The 22489-nt window shown below is 43.7% G+C and overlaps 1 protein-coding gene across 3 annotated transcripts in view; it reads right to left on the reverse strand.

The window, feature by feature from the left end:
• Positions 1 to 3904: 3904 nt before the first annotated feature.
• CASP7 (caspase 7) overlaps positions 3905 to 22489 on the reverse strand; it is a 42117-nt gene continuing 23532 nt past the window's right edge. For all 3 annotated transcript variants that reach the window (XM_064373837.1, XM_064373838.1, XM_064373836.1), the window contains exons 3-7: positions 13373 to 13509; positions 12782 to 12910; positions 9393 to 9568; positions 8605 to 8734; positions 3905 to 5530 (exon numbers count right to left, since the gene is read on the reverse strand). In XM_064373837.1, coding sequence (XP_064229907.1) covers positions 5301 to 5530; positions 8605 to 8734; positions 9393 to 9568; positions 12782 to 12910; positions 13373 to 13509 — 802 coding nt within the window. In that variant the 3' untranslated portion in view covers positions 3905 to 5300. The remainder of the gene's footprint in view (positions 5531 to 8604; positions 8735 to 9392; positions 9569 to 12781; positions 12911 to 13372; positions 13510 to 22489) is intronic.

Consider the following 22489-nt stretch of genomic DNA (forward strand, 5'->3'; position numbering starts at 1 on the left):
CTGTGTCCATGTGTTCTCATTGTTCAACATCCACTTATGAATGAGAACATGTGGTATTTGGTTTTCTGTTCTTATGTCAGTTTGCTGAGAATGATGGTTTCCACCTTCATCCATGTCCCTGCAAAAGACATGAACTCATCTTTTTTTATGGCTGCATAGCATTCCATGGTGTATATGTGTCACATTTTTTTTATCCAGTCTATCATTGATGGGCAATTGGGTTGTTTCCAAGTCTTTGCTATTGTGAACAATGCTGTAATAAATACACGTGTGCATGTGTCTTTATGATAGAGTGATTTATAATCCTTTGGGTATATACCCAGTAATGGGATTGCTGGGTCAAATGGTATTTCTAGATCTAGACCCATGAGGAATCGCCAAACTGTCTTCCACAATTGTTGAACTAATTTGCACCCCCACCAACAGTATAATAGCATCCCTATTTCTCCACATCCTCTCCAACATCTGTTGTCTCCTGACTTTTTAATGATCGTCATTCTAACTGGCGTGAGATGGTATCTCAACATAGTTTTGATTTGCATTTCTCTAATGACCAGTGATGATGAGCTTTTTTTCATATGTTTGTTGGTTGTGTAAATGTCTTCTTTTGAGAAGTGTCTGTTCATATCCTTCACCCACTTTTTGATGGGGTTTTTTCTTGTAAATTTGTTTAAGTTCCTTGTAGATTCTAGATATTAGCACTTTGTCAGATGGGTAGATTGCACATTTTTTCCCCCTTTCTGTTGCATACCATTCTCAGCCCCACCCCAGACCTACTCAATGTGAATCTGCATTTTAACCAGATTAAACAAGATTAACCGTATCATTTTAGAGAGCCATTCATGCATGAACCTACAAGCTAATGGAGTTTCCATGTCCACATCAGTACTGTGGTGGTGGCTGGGCTTTCCAAATACGTCCTTAGTGTGTTTGTGTTAATGATTCATGAGTCAAAAGGAATTATTTGTCACCGGATCCAAAACAAAGCCCTGAGATCTGTCAAAAAGGTGACCTATGGCCTGAGGGCACGCTGGCAAGGAGAAATAATAATCCTCCCAGTGTCCACTGGGCTCTGGGGATAGGACAGGTGGAAAAGACAAGCTCTGAAGCTTCAAGGCTCGGCAGTCCTGCCACCAATAAACACATGCAAGAAATGGCTCCTTTAATCCTATGTTTATGAAAACACATTAAAGGCTGCAATTCACTTTCACAGACACATTGAGAACCTTTAAATAATCCTTGTATGCCACTCAGCAAAGGCTTATTTAAAAAGGAAATGGGCAAAGAATGTAAAAGGTGTACTATGTACTTTAAGGGTATCATGGAGTTTTAAAGCAGGGTTTTGCGGGAGGTTAGAAGAGCCTGAAAACCTGTCTTTCATGAAAGCTCCAAAATACTATTTTTCTAATTCTTTGTAGGCATGTCCTATCAGCTCCATGTTCAGGGCAAAGGGAGAACAAAAATACATACATACATGTGGTCCTTGTCCACAAAACAGAGCTTCCTAAACTGTAATGTGCACATGGGTCACTTGGGAGTCTGGTTAAAATGCAGACTCACGTTGAGTAGGTCCGGGGCGGGGCCTGAGCGTCTGCATTTCTGACAAGTTCCCGGGGGATGCCGATGCACCCAGTCCAGGCATTCGCTCAGTGTTGCAAGACACTAAAACATGTACAAGGCAAACTGTGTAAAGGCGCTTTCCAATCCGCATGTCTTTGAAGAACTCTTAAGGATACCTGGGCTGCTGCTACTTCTCCACTGGCCAATTAACACAGAGGAATTGCTGCTGTAAACTGATGACCAACACAGCCTCTTACCTGGCCAGATGTTTCTAGAAAAGGGCCTGAAAAATGAAAAGCTGGCAGAAACGGTGTGCTTCCAAGAAGTCAAATAGAATCAATCCGTGGGTCACCAGAGTAGCTGGTACTAAGAGATTTCAGGTGATGCACTTGCAAGACTGGGCAAAATAAGGATTTGTCAGTCCGTGTCTAGGACGTTTCAGTGGATGTCGTTTTCTTTCTCACAGAGAGGCCTTGGTTTCTTCGAGGTTTTAAATCGTGTAAATTCAGTGACCCCAGGACTTTATTTTCAGACCGATTTATGAATACAATTCATAAATTTATTGGGCTAATGATGGCTTCTGGAAATTTGCTCAGAGAAAAAGCCTAGGGCAGAGCCCAAAGCTGTCTGTGAATGTATTAATAGTTAAAACTTATATATATATATATAGTTAGTGTAACTAAAAAAAAGAAAAACTAAATATATATATATAGTTTATAAATATATATATACACTTTATAAATATATATATATATTTAGTTAGTTTTTCTTTTTTTTTTTTTTTTTGAGACAGAGTCTTGCTCTGTCTCCCAGGCTGGAGTACAGTGGCAAGAGCTCAGCTCACTGCAACCTCCACCTCCTGAGTTCAAGTGATTCTCCTGCCTCAGCCTCCAGAGTATCTGGGATTACAGGCACCTGCCACCATGTCTGGCTAATTTTTGTATTTTTAGTAGAGATGTGGTTTCACCATGTTAGTCAGGCTGGTCTCAAACTCCTGACCTCAGGTGATCTGCCTGCCTTGGCCTCCCAAAGTGCTAGGATTACAGGCATGAGCCACTGCACGTGGCCCAGTAGCTAAAACTTTAACCTAATGGCACCTTGAGGAAAACAAAAATAGAAAAATCCAGCTTTGGATTCATAAAGCCAGTGGGGAAGCTGTAGTCTGCACTGTCTTCCTATGGGACAAGGGCAGTGCCCTGTCTGACACTCCTGTGAGGAGGAACTGGGGTTCTGAATGATGAGAACTTGGAATGTATATTCACCAGGACTGAGTTCTCCTTTAGGGTAACCTGTCATCAGACTTTTGGAATATAGAAAATCTGGAAAGTTTAGAACGAAGGTGGTATGACTGAACACATTCCCAACTTGAACTAGGGTTTCCGATATCAATAAATAAGGGTCTGCCCATGGATGTATTCAAGGACTAAGACTATTAAAAGTCTTTGGGATATAAGGTAATATTCATCATCTGTAAGCTATAACTTCCTAGAGAGATCAGGAAAAATTAATCCTGACACTTGGGAGCATTTCTTTCTCTTTAATGAAGGTTCCAAGGCAAATAACTAGATTGCTATGGTTTTTACTTCACACTGCAATGCACGTAGGCCCTTTGATTTCTATGATAGAGACCTTTAATAGATAGCTTATTTTCCAAAGAACGGCCTGTGAACTCTGGGAATAGTAGGGTAGATGCTTGTTATGATCTCCAGTTTTGTACAATTAGAGTATTTTAGATGGCAGGAAACCAGGGACAAGTCTAATAAACTCACCCGGAGTTAGTTTTCTTATTTGAAAGAAGATACTTTTATGTTGTCTGATTTTATTGCCAAAATTAATAAATGGCAGCCCATCACAAACATCTTTCTAAGTTGATTAACCCTTTATGTGAGGAGTCCTGGCTTCCCAAGTGATTACTTATTTTATTAGTGTACTAACTTCAAAAAAATTATATTATGTGTTGAGGTCAAGCCAATATGGTCAATTCTTCTTTTTTTTTTTTTTTTCAGTGGTGCAATCTTGGCTCACTGCAACTTCCACTTCCCAGTTTCAAGCAATTATCCTACCTTAGCCTCCTGAGTAGCTGGGAATACAGGGGCCCACCACCACACCGGGCTGGATATTTTGTTTTTTTTTTTTTTGTATTTTTAATAGAGGTGGGGTTTTACCATGTTGGCTAGTCTGGTCTCGATCTCCTGACCTCAAATGATCCACCCACCTCTGCCTCCCAAAGTGCTGGGATTATAGGCGTGAGCCACTGTGCCCAGTCAACAGGGTCAATTCTTATCCTGTTTTCTCATTTCTCCATCGCCATAAATAATTTCAAAAGGAAAGCAAACCAGACTGGTTAGGAATTAAGCAACTACATTTTTAATCAGTAAATATGAACATTTGTTTGTTAACCAGTTACTATTAGGCAGAAAAAAACAGTCATTTTTCAAGAATTCAAAAGATAACACCACCTTGAAAACAAAGTGCCAAAAATCTTTGCCATAAACTCTTCCTCACTTATAGAACTAGAAGTAACAAATATTTACTCAAAATAAGGCTTGGAATAATCTATAAAGTTCCAGATATATTTTAAAGCTATAACAGATTTTGCACATAAAGCCAAAACAGATTATTTTACACACACACAGACTATCTGACAACCCAAAGAATAAATGATTAAATTGATGAATTGTTGAACATTAGGGAATGTGATTACTTATGTTCACATTATGGGCCAGGCTTATTCATTTCTTATTATTCTCCTGCCTCACTGTCCCTTGCTCTTCCAAGGGCCTTGGCAAGGTGGCTTCCAGGTATTCCTGCAACGGTAAGGTGCTGGTGGAAGATGTGAGAGCAGGAGAGGTGAGATCAAGGTATTCTCTGTATCTGACTCAGCTCACTCCATCTCAGGCAGTGGCTTTGTCCTTGTCATGGCTTCGCTTTCCACAATCCATTGGTGGTCCTAGCTCCCACTAGGGAGCCCCCACCATGGTTCCAGCCCCTCTGGATGATCCCACTACTGGATTCAGGAAAACAAACCTCTTCCCATTATCCTCATAGCCCTAGGTGTGGTAACAGCTTCTTGCTGTTTGGCTTTTCTTTTATCATCTATGTAAGTCAATTCCCTGTATTAAATTCCCTCTGTTGAAACATGTAGAATGCTGTTTCTGTTTCTAGTTTGTTTTCCAGACTGGATCCTGACAGATACATATCAGAATCATTAAACTTTTTCTCCTCGAACTTATCTGGGAATTTTTGCATGAAAATCTGCCCTAAGCCAATGAAAAATCATTCAAATCACACTCAATATCCACATTCTGCAATAAAGTTCAGTAAATGTCCCCTTGGCTGTGTTTTGTCAAACACTGGGATTCTCTTTACCAAGTGCAAACACGACTCTGACTACCAGTGTCACCACCAATTACAGCGGACACAGGCATGAGTCTTCTCTAGAGGTCACTTTTGTTGCATGTGTTAAGTCTAATAACAAGGTAAAAGACATACAAAGAGAAAATTAATCTTAAGAGAAAGTTACAGTCACCAAATGAATAACATTATTAAAAAAATCTTTGAAAATTCAGAGAACAAAAGACAGCACCAGAAAGTTTCTTCCCTGTTGAATCAATACTTTTTCCTGAAATTAAAATCCTGGAGAATTTCTCAATATTTCAAGAGCATCAAAAAAAAAAAAAAAATCTCATTCGTTAATGAGTGATCCATTGCTTCTCAGCTGGAATGTACCCCTGGTATGGTTATTGACTGAAGTAGAGTTCTTTGGTGAGCATGGAGACCACACAGGGGATCTGCTTCTTCTCATGGAAGCGTGGGTTATCACACTGAGACTCGAAGTGCCTGGCCACTCTGTCATTCACCCTGGTGAGGATCTGCATGATCTCCAGGTCTTTCCCATGCTCCTCCAGGATGGAGCAGAGGGCTTGCACAAACCAGGAGCCGCTTCCTGGGCTCCTCCAAGAGTAATAGCCTTCAACAGGAAAGAAAGGAGACAATCAAATCAGCTAATTCTGACTGCTGCTCCACTCACCAATGAGAATGAGTGGATGGGGCTTTCACACCTGCTTTTCAGAAACAATTTGACCCTACTCTGCACACAAGTCATTAATGAGAATTATGCTAGTGTGCTCAGAGAGCAAACATCTGAGATTTAGAGGGCTGGCATGAAGATGCTAAAAAGCGCTTTGGGTATTTCAGCATGGAAATCCAATGACAGACAACATCACGAAGGGCCAGCATTGGTGGATGATGCCAGGGTCCTCTCCTGTGTCAGTTCTGATGGAGGTACCCACTTGATACACATCAGATACATGGGTGTGAGACAGTGTGAGACAGATCTGGACATGCAGACTTCCAAAGGAAATACTAGAGGTCTATTCCATAACTCTGGAACTCCTCACCACCCTTTCAGGGACTGTTCTACTTTCTAATCCAAACCTACTAGAGAAAGAATTTGCAGAGAACCTCGGAAAATTCTGAGATGTGTTCCTGCTGCTGGGGTACAGGGGAGTACAGTTGGATCTTGCTGAAGAAATCTAGAGGCATGAGGAAGCTGAATACCCAACTGTCTGAGGGGCAGGGCTAGGAGAGCCTGATGCCCTGGAAGGGAAAATCTCATCCTATAACTCCCTAATCTAAAACGGTTTCCTTTCCCCACTTTATCTGGGTAAAGTTCAGGCTGCTTGGCACAGCACACAGGGCCCACCATGGTAGGGCCACTTGCCTACCTGTCCTGGTTTGACCCTGGCCATGTTCTGTCATATCCTGTGATATGGACTGAACTATGTCTTCCCAAAATTCATTTGTTGAAGCCACACCCCATAACATGACTGTTTAAAGGCAGGGCCTTTATAGAGGTAATTAAGGTTCAATGAAATCACTAAAGTAGGGCTCTGATCCAAGAGGATTGGTGTCCTTACAAGAAGAGACACCAGAGGCCTCACTCTGTCTAGGTCAATCTCTGCCATGTGAGAACATAGCAAGAAGGTGACATTTATGAGCTAGAAAGAGAGCCCTCACCAGAAACTGACTCAGCCAGCAACTTGATCTTAGACTTTCCAGTCTCCATAACTTAGAGAAATAAGCGTCTGTTGTTTAAGCCACTTACTCTAAGGTATTTTGCTATAGCAGCCCAAGAAGAACTGATATACCCTACCATCCAGCCCTGAGTTTTACCAAATGCACTGGGGTATCCGGTCCCTCAGCACTCCGTCTGACAAGCCATCTTTCTCTTACCCATGTTGTCTGAAATTTTAGGCTCAGTTATAGCAGCTCCTTTTTAACATCGCTTTTCTTGCCCAGGTGGGGTGGCTCACACCTGTAATTCCAGCACTTTGGGAGGCCAACACGGGCAGGTCACAAGGTCAGGAGTTCGGGACCAGCCTGACCAATGTGGTGAAACCCCATCTCTACTAAGAATATAAAAATTAGCCAGGCATGGTGGCGTGTGCCTGTAATCCCAGCTACTCAAGAGGCTGAGGCAGGAGAATCGCTTGAACCCGGGAGGTGGAGGTTGCAGTGAGCCGAGTTCGTGCCACTGCACTCCAGCCTGGACAACAGAGTGAGACTCCAAAAAAAAATAATAAATAAGATTAAAAATAAATAAATAAAACATAGTTTTTCTCATCTGCCTCCTTGCTTAGAGCACCTACAACTCTACCACTGGGTTTGTTTACGCAGACATATGCCCCCATTACACCACCTCCCTCTCGAGAGCAGGAAGACCAAATTATTTTCTATCTTATACCATCCTTAAAACTTGTGAAGTCATCGCTCTCACAAAATCCCATCTGTAGATGCTGCTAGAGCTGGTTTTCCAAACACACCGACCTACTTACTGTAACCAGCACCTTTAGGCCAAACACTTGACAAAACTACTAGCACAGCTGGGAAAATTCTAACTTAGTGCTGGTTTGTACCCAAAACAAAGAAAGGACTTTCACTGTACAGACTCAGTCTAATGTGGCGCTTGGTAAAGTGAGTAGGCTTACCCATTACTGGCATTTTCTGGTACCTGTGTACAGGCTGCAGCGTAAAGGAACCTTGGTGTGAGCCACAGCTCCACTGCATACCAAAATCACTTAAGCTCATCTAAACTGAATATTCTTTTATTTTGTCTGTAAAATCAGGACAGCAATAATACCTTTCCTAAACACTTATGCTATTATTGTAAGGATTATATGAGAAAAGACACATGAAAGACACTCTGTATTGTAAAGCACTATAGAAATGTTTGTCCTTATAATTACCAATAATAATAATAATAAATGATAATAAATAATAATAATAAATGGCTTGTCAGATGGAGTGCTGAGGGGCCGGATAGCCCAGTGCATTTGGTAAAACTCGGGGCTGGATCACAGGGTATATCAGTCTTCTTGGGCTGCTATAGCAAAACACCTGAGACTAGATGGTTTAAACAACTGATGTCTATTTCTCTAAGTTATGAAGGCTAGGAAGTCCAAGATCAAGTCCCAAGTCAGCTTTCCTGGAGAGAAAAGAGAATGCACTTCTGTGGTAGGCAGAATAACAGTGCCCACAGATGTCCATCCCCTAACCCCGGAATCTGTGAACACGAAACCTGCTGTGGAAAAAAGGCCTTTGCAGATGTGGTTGAGGTTATCGGACTGACATGGGGAGATGATCCCAGAGTGTCCAGGTGGGTCCCATCTAATCACAGGGGTCCTTTCTCAGCTGTGGTCAGAAAGAGAGCACTGTCACGGCAGAAGGGTCAGAGAGATGCAAAGTTGCTGGCTTTGAAGATGAAGGAAGGGGCCACAGCCAAGGAATGCAGGAGGTTCTAACGTGCCACACAAAGGCTAGGAAATGGATTTTCCCTTGAACCTCCAGAAGGAATGTAGCCCTGCCAACCTGTTTTGGAATTCTGACCTCCAGAAGTGCAAGATAATACATTTGTGTATTTTAAGCCACTATGTTTGTAGTAATGTATTACTGCAGCAAGAGAGGAAACTAATACAGCCCCCAAGTCTGTGTTTTGATGATGGAATGGACTGAAGTATGCTTAGCAGACAATGAACGTGATACCTGGAACCGTGGAATAGGCGAAGAGAAAGTCAGCTTCCACTGGGATCTTATATCGGGGATTAGCATCTGTGTCATTGATGGGCCCCGAATCAGCCTGGATGCCATCATCGAGCTCTGTCCCTCGGCAAGCCTAAGTATCAAAGCAGACATCAATCCATGCAGCTGGGGACAGAAACGTGCATGCTGTTCACTGCTGTGTCCCAATACTTAGAACTGTGCCTGGCAAACTTAGGAGCTCAGTGATAATCTGATGAACAGATGAATGAATGAATCTGTGTCAAATTACTAAGCAAAGCAAATAAAAGTATTGCAATGTCTTAAAGAAACCTTCATAATTTATGGCCGGTCGTGAAGTCTCACACCTGTAATCCCAGCACTTTGGGAGGCGGCCAGGAGTTTGAGACCAGCCTCGCCAACATGGTGAAACCCCATCTCTTCTAAAAATACAAAAATTAGCCAGGCATGGTGGTACGTGCCTGTAATCCCAGCTACCTGGGAGGCTGAGGCAGGAGAATCACTTGAACCTGGGAGGTGGAGGTTGCAGTGAGTCGAGATCGCACCACTGTACCCCAGCCTGGGTGACAGTGAGACTCTGTCTCAAAGAAAAAAAAAAATAAACCTTCATAATTTGTGATCCAGTGCAAACACATATGCCAACCATTCAGTGACAGAAAAATAAAACCCTAATTTTAATTTGGAAGAACACTTAGATTTGTAAAAATGATGCCATCCCGTCACTCTGTAATCTTTCCCCATTTTCAAGTGTACCAGCATTGAAAAGAGATTACCTGAATGAAGAATAGTTTGGGTTTCTCTAAAAGGGTTCTGCATCTATCCCCCCTAAAATGGGCTGTCAAATCCTTTATTGGTGTGACACCATCTTTCCCATAAATTAAATTTTCTTCTCCATGGCTTAAGAGGATGCAGGCGAAGCAGGCGGCATTTGTATGGTCCTCTTCAGAAGCTGTAAGCAAACAATATGAACATTGAAGAGTTAAGGCTTAAGTTCTTGGGGGCCTCAGAAGCAGCATTTCCAGAGGCAGCCTGGTGGCTGCCCCGGACTATTAGAGGGCTACAAGGGAGTGGAGGGGAGGGCCTGGGCACTGGGCTCCTCTCAAAGGACCAGACTTATCTAAGAAGTTAAGAGGGAGGGATAGTGTATGGGGGCTGATGGGCACGGCCCTGCTGTTGGCTAGTTCTGTGATATCAGGAAGAGACAGTGTATGGGGGCTGATGGACATGACCCTGCTGTTGGCTAGTTCTGTGATATCAGGAGTGTTACTGACCATTTTGTGCCTTGGTTTCCTCATCTGTAAATTGTAAAACAGGCCATATAATAAACATCACGTCCATATGTGTTAAAGAGAATAAAATATTATACTAAGTGAAATAAGCCAGTTACTAAAGGCATGCACTGCATGACTCCACTTTCAGGAGGTACCTTGAGTAGTCAAGTTCAGAGAGAGAATACAGAACAGTGGTTGCGAGGGGCTGGAGGGAAGGGGAAATAGCTAGCTAGTGTTTAATAGAGCCAAAGTCTCAGTTTTGGAAGATGAAAAAAAGCCTGGAGATGGATGGTGGTGATGGTGATACAACCATGTGAATGTCGTTCTGATCTATAACACTTAAAAATGGTTACAATGGTAAATTTTATGTTATGTATATTTTACCACAATTAAACAAAACTAAAGAAAAAATAAATAAAATTGCTAGATTGGCTGTGCATTTAGGGTACTGAGGAGAAGAATTATAAACCATGTAGCTAGTTGGCCCAGCCAGAACTCATCAAAAGCTCTGGGATACTAACTAACCAGCTTTTAGGTTAACTAACTAACCATTACTTTTAATGGTAAAAACAGCAATTGCTTTTGCACCAACCTATAACTAGCTAATAAACTTATCCTTTCTTCTCTGATTGAGAGGGAAAGGAATAACTTTTAGGTACTTTACATGAGTTACTTTTAATTCCTACAAGACTGGAAGTAGGCCTCATTTATGTTTACTTCACTGATAAAATGATGAAACCTCAGAGATATTTCATAACCTTCCCCAAAGGTGGTACAACCTGTTGGAGCCTTGGGGCCATGCTTTAAGCCCAGGACACCGCACAGTCCAGCTACCTCACCAGTTCCAGGCAAAGCAAGAGTGGCCTCTCCCATTCGAATGCCTGAGACACCTTTGTATCATCTGCACAGTGATTCCGATATTAGTTTTGACAGTAGAGGTACAAGGCGATGGTGAAACTTGGGAGTTCTTAGCTTATTTTAAGATCCCACAAATTAGGATTGTTAGAGAACGGGAGTTTTGTCTTCACTGGAACTGACTGCATGTAAAGTTAGAAAAAATAAATGCTTTACTAGTTTGAGAGGACAATAAACAAGAACTCTCTGATTGTGACATGCTTGGGGCTTGGGCAGAATGAATCATCTTTCAAAAGAACAGAAATTACAATTGGGACAAGTTCATATGCCTGGTCTGGGCCATTATACTTCTCGAAGCATGCTCACAAAATTCCTCTTGGCTCACAAACGTCCTCACTCCATCCCCAAGAAACAGCAGGATCTGGTATCATAATCTGCATTTCAGGAAAGCAAGAAAATCAGGATGATGTGGTTGCCTTGCCTGGGTTGCCTAGCTGTTAGAACTTGGGCCAGACCCAGATCTCGGACTCCTGATTTTTAGTCTGGTCTAGCACATGACCTACTAGGGTACAAAAGGTCAGCTTGTAACAGTCAAGTTGGAGGAAATTAGGAAAAAGCCTAGTTTAAAAAAAACAGAGATGGTGAGGACTTTTTGTTTTAGCTGCAAGATTAAGAAACACAGCTGTAATTGAGATTGTGTTCCTTTCTACTTCCTGTGGGTCTGTGTCTAAAGAATTGGTAGGATGTTACTTTCAAACACTTGCCCTAAATGCCAGAAGACCCTGGGTGGCATCCATTAGAGAGGGTGGTGTCACAGAAAATATATTCGTCCTGGAGTCAGAAGACCAGAGTGCGGGGTTTTGGTTCTACTCCGACTAACTGCACCCTTCGGTGCATCTTCCATCCTCTCGGAAACTCCACCCCTTCATTTATTTTATTTTATTTTATTATTTTTTGAGACAGAGTCTTGCTGTCACCCAGGCTGGAGTGCAGTGGCACCATCTTGGCTTACTGTAACCTCTGCCTCTCGGGTTCAAGTGATTTTCACACCTCAGCCTCCCAAGTAGCTGTGATTACAGGAGCGCACCACCACACTCGGCTAATTTTTGTATTTTTAAGTAGAGATGGGGTTTCACCATGTTGGCCAGGCTGGTCTCGAACTCCTGGCCTCAAGTGATCCTACTGCCTCGGCCTCCCAAAGTGCTGGGATTACAGGCGAGAGACACCGCATGTGGCCCACCTCTACATTTATAAAATGAGCATTAGATTCTGTTGGCCAACATTGCAGGGCTCCTGTTAAAGAGCCAATGAAATAATTTTGTGAACATGCTATATAAAAAACAATGTAGATCTAAAGCATATGGGAATTATTATTCTCTATCCGCCACCAGAGTGAAGTTTACACTTACACTTCATTCTGGAAAGGATGACACAGATTTGTTACTTCCCAGGAATGAGTCTTTTGAGATTGTGACCGTTCTGTATATAAAGAATCTATTTCTCTTGCTGGAATTTAAGCTGATTTCGTATTTTTATGAAGAGATTGAAGGCTCCCTGAAAGAGACCTGCCTACTCCAGGATGCGTATGGACTGCTCAAGAGGGGGGAGGTTTCTCACATTGAAATTCATCTGTCCTGCACAAGCATCCTCCTGAGATGGGCCTGGCCAAGGTGGGAGGATCACCTCCCTTGGGTACAGGAAGAAGATAGCCAGAGAGGCGGTAAGGGCTCAACTTCTCTTTTTTTGAGACAGGGTCTCACTCTGTCACCCAGGTTGGAGTGCAGTCATGTGAACATGGCTCACCAGAGCCTTGACCTCCTAGGCTCAAACAAACCTTCCACCTCAGCCCCCCAAGTAGCTGGCACTATAGGTGCATGCCATCATGCCTAGCTAATTAAAAAAACCTTTTTTTGAGATAGGGTGTTGCCAATTTGCCCAGGCCAGTCTTGAACTCCTGAGTTCAAGTGATCCTTCCACCTTGGCCTCCCAAAGTTCTGGGGTTGCAGGCGTGAGCCACCACTCCTGGCGGCGCTCACCTTTTTTAAGCAGATCTTGCATCATGGCACAAGAGCAGTCATTATAGATGACCACGTCAAAACCCAGTCTTCGGAAGCACTTGAAGAGCGCCTCGGCATCTTTGTCTGTTCCGTTTCGAACACCCATACCTGTGGGAATCAAGCAACGAGGCCACAGGTGAGCATCCCCTGGCTGAATACCACATGCGGGTACCAGCGGGCCAGGCACTAAATATACTGGTGCCAGATGCAGCAGAAACACTCCAAAATATACAATGCCTTCCAAGTCCACAGTTTAAAAGAATAGCAAACTCAAAGGGGAGACTAACAGGGCAGCCTGCCCGCAACAGGTGAACCTCCTGGTAACACTCCGCTCCATCAAAGCTAAGGCCCCCCTGGATTCTCAGCCCTTTGATTAAAGCCCCACATCAGCTAACACAGGTGGTAGGGCCTTAGGCTGAACATAACCCTTTTCCCTGGACACAGGAACCCCGCCTTCAGAGGGCCTGTCTGCCACAATAGGGGGGTGCAGCGTTTCTCCCATAAATGTCCGATACAAATAGGAGAAGATGAAACGGAACCGGAAAGGATCATCCACACCCACACACCTACCTGTCACTTTATCAAAGTTCTTGTTGTTTATTATGATGCATTTGCCCACCTTCTCAAAATTCATGCTGTACTGATACGTAGGCACTCGGTCCCGGGTGGTCTTGATGGATTGCTCAGAAACATTTTTCTTCTTCTTACTGGGGAAATAGAGTTCCACAGTCAGGGGCTGTGGAAGAAGTGTGTATAGTAATGCCTCTTGATTTTACTACGAGCGTGAAAAGGGGGGTGCCTATGAAAACCGCAATATCCTTGGAGAAAAGACCTGGTGTGCACAGATACCTCTGTTTAATTGTCATGTTTAAGTGGAACAGGGTCCCCTGGCAGATTTTATTAGATGCCAGAGAATTGCAAATTAAAATCACAACGTGATGTCAGTACACACTCACCAGAATGGCTATAGTGTAAAGGAAGCAGAGTGCTCAGCCCCGGGGATTGTCAAACATTGCTGGTGGGAACCTACTTTGTACCCCCATTGAGGAAAACTGGCAGAAGCTACTGAAATGGAACATACACAACTTATGCCAGAGCAACTCCCCTGGGAAATGCAAACACGTTCACCAAAAGACAGGCCCATACATGTCACAGCAATACCATTCAGCAATGGTCTCAAACAGAAAATGATCCCTACGTCCATTCACAGGCAAATGCACACATTGTTGAACGTTCATCTAATGAAATGCTATACGAGAATGATCAAACCACCACAATGTGAAGCAACATGAATAAACCTCACAAATACAACACTGAGTGAAAGAACTGACATGCAAAAGGGTACGTACAAAGTTGAAAAGAACAAGGCTAATACCTAGGATCAGAAATCTGGAGATGGGGTTTTCCCTATGGCGGAGGTCAGAGACCAGAGGGACACAGGGCCTTTCTTGAGAGTGAGTTGTATTTGTTTCTTGGTATGGGTGCTGGTTACATGTGTGTTTCTGTTGGTGAAAATGTACCAGTGTGTGCACTTTCTCTGTGGATGTTACGTTTTAGTAACATTTACATTAAAAGGGGGAAAAAGGAGCAGAGAGATTACAACAAAAAAGTAGGCTCTTTCCAGTCTCCAGACAATTGGGTGGTCCAGTTTGCCAAAGGTCTAGCAGGTAGGCACCGTGGCGGGACATGAGGCACCACGGAGTGGGCAGAGAGACACATGTCCAACGAGGGTGGGAAGCTATCTTGCCAGCCATCCATGCCAACATGAGCTCCAGGAGGGAGACATTTCTCTGTCCTGAAAATCACTGAATCCCCAACACGGAGAACAATGCCTGGCATGTAAGTTGCTCAATACATATTTGTTATATGAATGAATCGATAGAATCATATCCACTTCATTTTATGGATATGGAAACTGAGGTCCACTGGGAGACAGGGGTTGTCCAGGTCACCCAGCTAGTGATGGGCAGGTCTGAGTCTGCAACCCTGTCCCCTGGAGTATTTGCTAGAAGGATCTGCCCGCCCTTCTCCCACAGCGCCCAGCCAGAGTTAAAGCAGCAAAGTAAAAGTTAAAATCCAGCCTGTTACCTGACAAACATGGGGTCAAGGGTACTGCCCTTGAGTTGTCATGGACTTTTATGGTCAGAGTTTCTCAGAATCTCTGAAAGGCATGGCCTCCCCAACCCCCCACCACTCCTATCTTACTCCAAATTACACATGAACTCTGTATGTCTAAGCTACAGATGCCATATTGCTGTTTTTCCCCTTGAATGTGACTTTATACTCCACTTTTTGGAAGGTCAAATTTCTTCCATGATGCCATTCTGCTTTTAAAAGAGAAATATCCTGAATCTGTTTTGCCTTCTCTGGGCTCCTCCACTGTTTTGTGTTCTATCTGGTTTGCAGGGTGACACTGGGTTTTCTTCACATTTCCTCCCACAAAGAAGCAGCACAAAAGACTGCTGGACTTGGGGCTGGTCAAAGCTCTGTGTTCACTCGCCCGTGTGACCTCATCCAGTGAGTCATTAATCCTTTGCAGAGCACTTACTTCCTCTCATGTAACGCAGTCAGTTGCATGCAGTAGGTGAAGCATTTCATGACTTTCACAAAATTAGATGGGTGATGCGGTGGCAGCAGGTACTTCCTGTGATGTCTCCCCGCCCCCCGACCCTTGGAGATGTCAGTATCAGCAAAGGGAGTTTCAAGGACTCGCCATTCAGACAGCAATAGGATTTCCTTATTGCCACCCTGTTAATGACTGCTATTGACAGCGTCCTCTGCACTTGTTAAAATATGTATGTACAGCCTTTGGAACACACAAAATCTCTGGTCTTTAATGGGTGCCTCAAAGGTAGGTAGTGGGGGGATAATCATGCCCATTTTACAAGTAATAATAATAACAATGAACACTTGTCAGTGCTTACTAGAGGCCTGGATCTTGTTAAAAACTCTAATCTGCATGTCCTCACTGAATTCTGATAGCAATTCAGAGAGGGAGGTAGATGTCATTGTAACCCCCTTTAAGGATGAGCTGTAGAGGATCGGGTGGGGAAGTAACTAGCTCAGGGTTGTGAGGGGGCACAGCAAGTCCAAATCCAGGCAGTTGGCCATGGATTCAAAGGATTAATATTGTTAAAAATGTCCATACTGCTCAAAGCAGTCTACAGATTTCAATGTACTCCCTATCAAAAATACCAATGACAGTCTTCACAGAAATAGAAGAAAAAATTCTAAAATCTATATGAAGCCACAGAAGACCCAGAATAGCCAAAGCCATCCTGAGAAAAATGAAGAAAACTGGAGAAATCACTTTACCTGACTTCAGATTACACTACAAAGCTATAGTAATCAAAACAGTCACGGTACTTGCATAAAAACAGACACACAGACCAATGGGGAAAAAAAAAAAAAGAGAAAACCCAGAAATGAATCTATGCATTTACAGTGAACTCATTTTTGACAAAGGGGCTAAGAACGTACATTGGGGTAAGGACAATCTCTTCAATAAATGGTGCTGGGAAAACTAGATAACCATATGCAAAAGAATGAAACTAGACTCCTAACTCTTGCCATATGCAAAAATTAAATCAAAATGCATGAAAGATTTAAATCTAAGTCCTGAAACTATGAAACTGCTAGAAGAAAATGTTGAGGAAACTCTCCAGGATGTTGGTATGGGCAAAGATTTCTTGAGTAAGACCTCAAAAGCAGAGGCGACCAACACAAAAATAATACATAAGTCCAAAAGATGTAGATTTACATAGTTATTTCTTATTAGTACCTGCCACCTATGGGCCAGGAGCTTTATAAAATCACTGCATGTTCTCACAGCCATGCTGCCTTTGTGCAGTTAAGAAAATTCAAGTTCAGAGTTGGAATGTGACTCCTGGTGACCTGACCCCAAAGGGTATGCTTTCCATACTAGACTATTTTTTCTTTGAACAAACTCTGTCTTTGATATTAAAATTCAGGACAGGACTTACTCATCTTCCAGGTTACTTTTGTGGAAGGTGGAATATAATCTGTGACCTTTCTGAAATCAGGTCTCCTGGTCCAGTTAACCCCTCTACCAAGGTAGCTTCAGGATGGGCTTCATCCAGTGCTCTCTGTAACCCTTAATAATACCAGAATGGGATAAAAGAAAAGAATACTGAATAGGTAAAGTAGGACTTTCATTTATTTATTTATTTTGAGATGGAGTCTCTCTCTGTCACTCAGGCTGGAGTGCAGTGGTGTGATCTCGGCTCATTGCAACCTCCACCTCCCAGGTTCACGCGATTCTCATGCCTTGGCCTCCCATGTAGCTGGGATTACACGCGTGCACCACCATGCCTGGCTAATTTTTGTATTTTTAATAGAGACGGTGTTTCACCACATTGCCCAGGCTGGTCTTGAACTCCTGACCTCGGGTGATCCACCTGCCTCGCCCTCCCAAAGTACTGGGACTACAGGCGTGAGCCACTGCACCCGGCCTAAAGTACGTTTTTTAACATGTCAACTGAATTTCAGAGCAAGCTTCCTAGGTCTTGCAGCTAATTTAAGGCTATTCAAAGATCCTAAGAGTAGCATGAAGTCTGGCAGGCTGGAAACCACAGTTTATGCACTAAAATCCTTTCAGAGATAAAATCCTACTTCTTCTTCTGTGATACGGATCTCTATGATGATATCCAAGTAATAAACAAGTTGGGATTCTTTAAAGCTGTCATTAGCTCATCCTCAGTGATGAGCAAAACAAAACCAGCAAGTATCCTTTATAAGAAAAACAGAATTAGATATGTTTAAGTGAAAAATAAAAGGACTCTGGTTCTATCAGAATAAAACTTGGAAAATTAACTTGTTACATAAAAAGAACACAATAGGGGAATAAAGATAAACACATTTAAAAAAACAAAACACTGTCCATGGTTATGAAAAGTACCTTAAAATTGAACATGAAATGTGATTCTCACTCCTGGTAAATATCTCAAAAGGGTGATACCTAGCCTGCCCCTAAACTGAACTCCTATTTTTCTAAATGCACTTAGTATCTGCTTCCTCCTTCTGGATTTGAGTTTGTTAATATTAATTTCTCCTTCTAAGCAAAAGAGCTTAGCTAGTCTGCCCCTAAAATGAACTCTTATTTTTCAAAATGAACTTGATATCTGCTTCCTCTTTCTGGATTTGAGACAGTCAATATTAATTTTTCCTTTTAACCAAAATAGCTTTTTTGTTAAACCCACATCTTCCCAGACCACGGATGTGTGTTTGTAAGTGACTATCAATTCAATCCCATTGAACTCATCTTCCTAAGAAGAGCTGGCCTTGGGAAAACTCCGTCCATAGCTTAACTTCAAGGAAGCAAACCCTGATGTTTAAAGCATGTAACTGGAGACAGACAAAGAAAAGATGCAAAGGTCTAGAAGGCATCAGGAAGAAAGCACCAGAAATAAAGAGGGAGAGGGACTAAAAGTCCACTGCTTATAGATATATTCTTCAAGAATCAGAGTCCAAGAGATTAGGCTACTACCTAAAAGCTCTGCACCTAAGAGCTGTGATGTTTTGGGGTATATTATTTCCCCTGGGGATTATATCCCTTTCACCCCCATTCTCCATTTGAGACTATAGTGAGAGCCACCATATTGGTAGAAAGTGATTTGTCATCCCACCCCCTTGACCCTGCAGCCACCACTGATTGGTCCAGGGGGCATCTGATCCCCAGGCTGGGCCAATCAGTCCTCTTCCCTGGGAATTTGAGAACTGAAATTGAGAAAAAGGGTCAGTCTCTGTCAAGGTGGCTAAAATGAGAGTTGGTGGCTGCCATGTTTTACCATGTGGCCTGAGGAGCCAAGAGGACAGATCAGCCACTTTTGGGCAGAACAAAGCCAATGGATAAGAGAAATGTGGGAATGGAGGAGGAGAGTGGGTGATGCTCGAGCCCAAGATTCCCGTGAGCCTGAGTGTTCCTTTAAAAAGAGAAATCAGGCCCGGTGCGGTGGCTCACGCTTGTAATTCCAGGCAGGCAGATCACCGGAGGTCAAGAGTTCAAGACCAGCTTGGCCAACGTGGTGAAACCCCATCTCTACAAAATTACGAAAATTAGCCAGGTATGGTGGTGTCCACCTGTAATCCCAGCTACTCAGGAGGCTGAGGCGCAAGAATCGCTTGAACCCATGAGGCAGAGGTTGCAGTGAGCCAAGACGGTGTCATTGAACTCCAACCTGGGTGACAGAGCAAGACTCCTTCTCAAAAAGAAAGAAATCATCCCACCATCACCACTTAAAGGCCTCCCAGTGCTCCCTGTGAAACTCTGTTCCAGGGTTTCAGAAGCCTTCAGGGTGTCTCCTGCTGGCCTGTCAGCTCGGACTTGCTTGCGGAGGATCACAGGGCATGGCAGGACCCAGGGCACCCACGATGACTCCCACCCAGTGGAGCTGGCCACTGTCCCTGGGTCTGGAGTCTCTGCACACAACAACCCTAGTTCACTGGGCATCTTGCTGCTGCCTCAGGCCAGGACCCTGGAAGGCCCAAGCTGCATCATTTTCTGACCTGATGTCCACCATTTCCTAACTGGCTTCCCGCCGAAGTGAGCTTTTAAATAAATAAAAATGATAAGGCCAGGTGTGGTGGCTCATGCCTGTAATCCCAGCACTTTCTGAGGCCACCGTGGGCAGATCATTTGAGCCCAGGACTTTGAACAGCCTGAGCAACATAGAGAAACTCGGTCTCCACAAAAAATACAAATAAATGAATAAATAAATTTAGCCAGGCGTGGTGGTGTACGCTTATAGTCCCAGCTGCTTTGGGGGCTGAGGTGGGAGGATCACTTGAGCCTAGGAGGCAGAGGCTGCAGTGAGCTTAGATGGCGCCATTGCATTCCAGCCTTGGCAATAGAGACCCTATATATTTAAAAAAAAAAAAAAAAAAAGATAAATCCAGTCAGATTAGTTCCTTGCCCAGAGCCATCCCATGGTTTTCCCACATGCTGGTAAGAAACTCCAGGCTCCTGACCACAGCCCGCAGGGCCTATGTGTTACTACCTCTATTATTTTGACTTTTTCCTTCCCACCCCTGCCTCAGTCTCCGGAGTAGCTGGGATTACAGGTGCACACCATCATGCCTGGCTACTTTTTGTTTTGTATTTTTAGTAGAGATGGGGTTTCACCATGTTGGCTGGGCTGGTCTTGAACTCCTGACCTCAGGTGATCTGACCACCTCGGCCTACCAAAATGCTGGCATTACAGGCATGAGCCACATAGCATCTGGCCCCTGCCTTAACTTTTAAATCACAACTCATCACCTGACCTCAAACTACAGAGCTATGTTGTCTCCTGCTAGAGTGTAAACTCTATGAGGGCAGGACTTAGACTACTTCACTGCGGTTCCCTCAGCTTCTAGAACACTGTCCTGCACATACCAGGTGCTCAACAGTATTTTGTGAATGAGTGAAGAGTGTTTCATGCTGAAGAAACACCACAGTCAGAGGCCCTGGGCCACCTCCAGTTCAACTAGGTGCAGATCAGCCAAATGGAGCTGCTGTCCTGCCTGGTGACCAGCAGGACATGTCAGGGACAAATGAGGGAGGGGCACACTGCTACCTGCACTTCCATGTCGCCAACTCTTGTTGCAAGGCTGCTGCAGAGACACTGATTAGGTACAGCCTCAGGCTCAAAGCTCACATATAGGAAGGGAACAGATTTCGGAGAGGGAGCTAATTCAGGGCAGCCCCTGCCTGCTGATGCTGCAGGAACAAAGGACAACTCTTTTGCTTGAGTATTTCTTTCAGAGGGGAGGCCTAATACTACTTGGAAACATTTTTGGAGTAGTAAGTTTTCTTCCCTCATTTCCCCTGACTCTCCCATTCCCAATGTTGCACCATCATAGCACTCCTCAATTACAAGAGCTAGCTAGCAGACAAAAGTTTACTCAATTAGTCACTCGCTAATAATCAGGTTGGATCATAAAGGGAAGGGTTCTTTAATCAAAATCACACAGAACTGTAAACAAGAATGAGGAAGCTCTTTATGGTCTGATGTGGGACAATCTCCAATCAGTCATATAAAGTACAGAATAAAACCAAATCGCGGAACAATGGCAGCAGTGTGCTACCTTTTAAAAAAACTGAGAAGAAAAGAAAATATGTCCAGATTTGCTCATATGTGCATAAGGAGACGCTTGAAGGGCGGTACAGTAGATAAATCCATGGATTCAGGGGCTGGACTGCCTGGGTTTGAATCCCTGCTCTACTGCATAGCTGTGTGTCTGTGGGCAAATCACACAGGACCCTCTGAAGCTTGAGGGTCATGGCAACAAGCCTGTCTGTCCACTGCATGTGCCTTCTCGGCTGACCTTTCATTGCGGTCTCTGATCTTGTTTCAAGACCCTCGCCTACTTCCAGAGCCCGTGGAAGCGGAGAAGCTGATGGAAGACGTTGGCCCCACATTCCTGCATGGTGTCGATTCACACTCCTGTGTGGGACAGAGAACACCGGCTCGCTCTACTGTATCAGATACCTCTCCAGCTGTGCACAGCCTATTGGCTCCTTGGCTCTTGGCCAGAAGATGGAACCTGACATACCTCAGGAAGCACAGCCTCTGGAAGATGCCCCTCTGCAGCAGTGAGGGTGTATTTAGGGCCACGGGGGCAATTTACAACTCTCCATGAAACCTGCAAGGTCTCCCAGCAGTGACAGCTGAGTTGAACATTAAACAAATGCTTCCAGGAAATGCCCCAGCAGGCAATGTCATCCTTAGTCTCCTTCGTTTGTAACAAACTGTGTAGAGTCCCTGGGGCAGCCTAGGTGTGAGCAGTAATTCACTCTGGCAGAGTCAGAGGAGGCATGCTTTGTGATCCCAGTCCTAGCAGTGAATAGAGTTACAGTCTGTTTGGAAATCACTTGCTGGAGCCGAGCAGATCATCAGATAAACAACTGCTATTAGACAGAAGAAAGGGCCTTAAGGGCTCCTGGGAGATTGTGCTAATTAATTAGCCAATGGCACAAAGAAGGCAACAGTCCACAGCTCAGCCCAGCAGGTTCTCCCAGGGGTGGGAGCTGGGGCAGGAATAAGGAGAGTAATTTGCTTTCAAAGGTCCAGATTAGAGACTTCTTCAGCTGGCGATCATCCCCAAAGACATGATTTTCTAAAAGTGGCTGTTCTTGTTTCTCCAGGTTCCTAGGACCTCGCTGCAGAGGATGCTGATGCATGTGAGAACTGCTGTACCCCACTAAAAGGGGAGGCAGAAGGAAAAGGCCGCAGAGATTCTTTCAAGTCCAGATCAATGGGCATGAGTGTTTCTTCCGAAGCTGATGAATGATCCAAACGGTGGAGGAACCACTTCAGATATTTGTTAAGTCACCATGAATAAGTATGAATATTTTTACAGACTTATGCTTTACAAATTGAATTAACAATCATTATCCCATTGATTCTGCAAAGTACAGAGGAGAGGCAAAGAAAGACAAGGCAAATAAAACTGGCCAAGGCACTCTTTACTCCAGAGTCTATCACTTCCCATTCTCTCCATCCCCTTTACCCATCTCTTGCTAATTGCTGCTGATACAACTGTCTTTGCCTTAGCCCTTTTTAACATTCTGAAGACTTTTACTAAGATTACTTTGCAAAGAAATGTAAGATTCTTGTTGTGGAACCTGCTATTAAGTGCAAAGTCTAAGATAAACCAGAGCAGTGAATTCAAAGTTCTAAATCCGCT

Source organism: Aotus nancymaae, unplaced genomic scaffold (genome assembly GCF_030222135.1).
Source record: "Aotus nancymaae isolate 86718 unplaced genomic scaffold, 86718_ANA_hifiasm-v0.15.2.pri h1tg000010l, whole genome shotgun sequence".
Taxonomy (NCBI): domain Eukaryota; kingdom Metazoa; phylum Chordata; class Mammalia; order Primates; family Aotidae; genus Aotus; species Aotus nancymaae.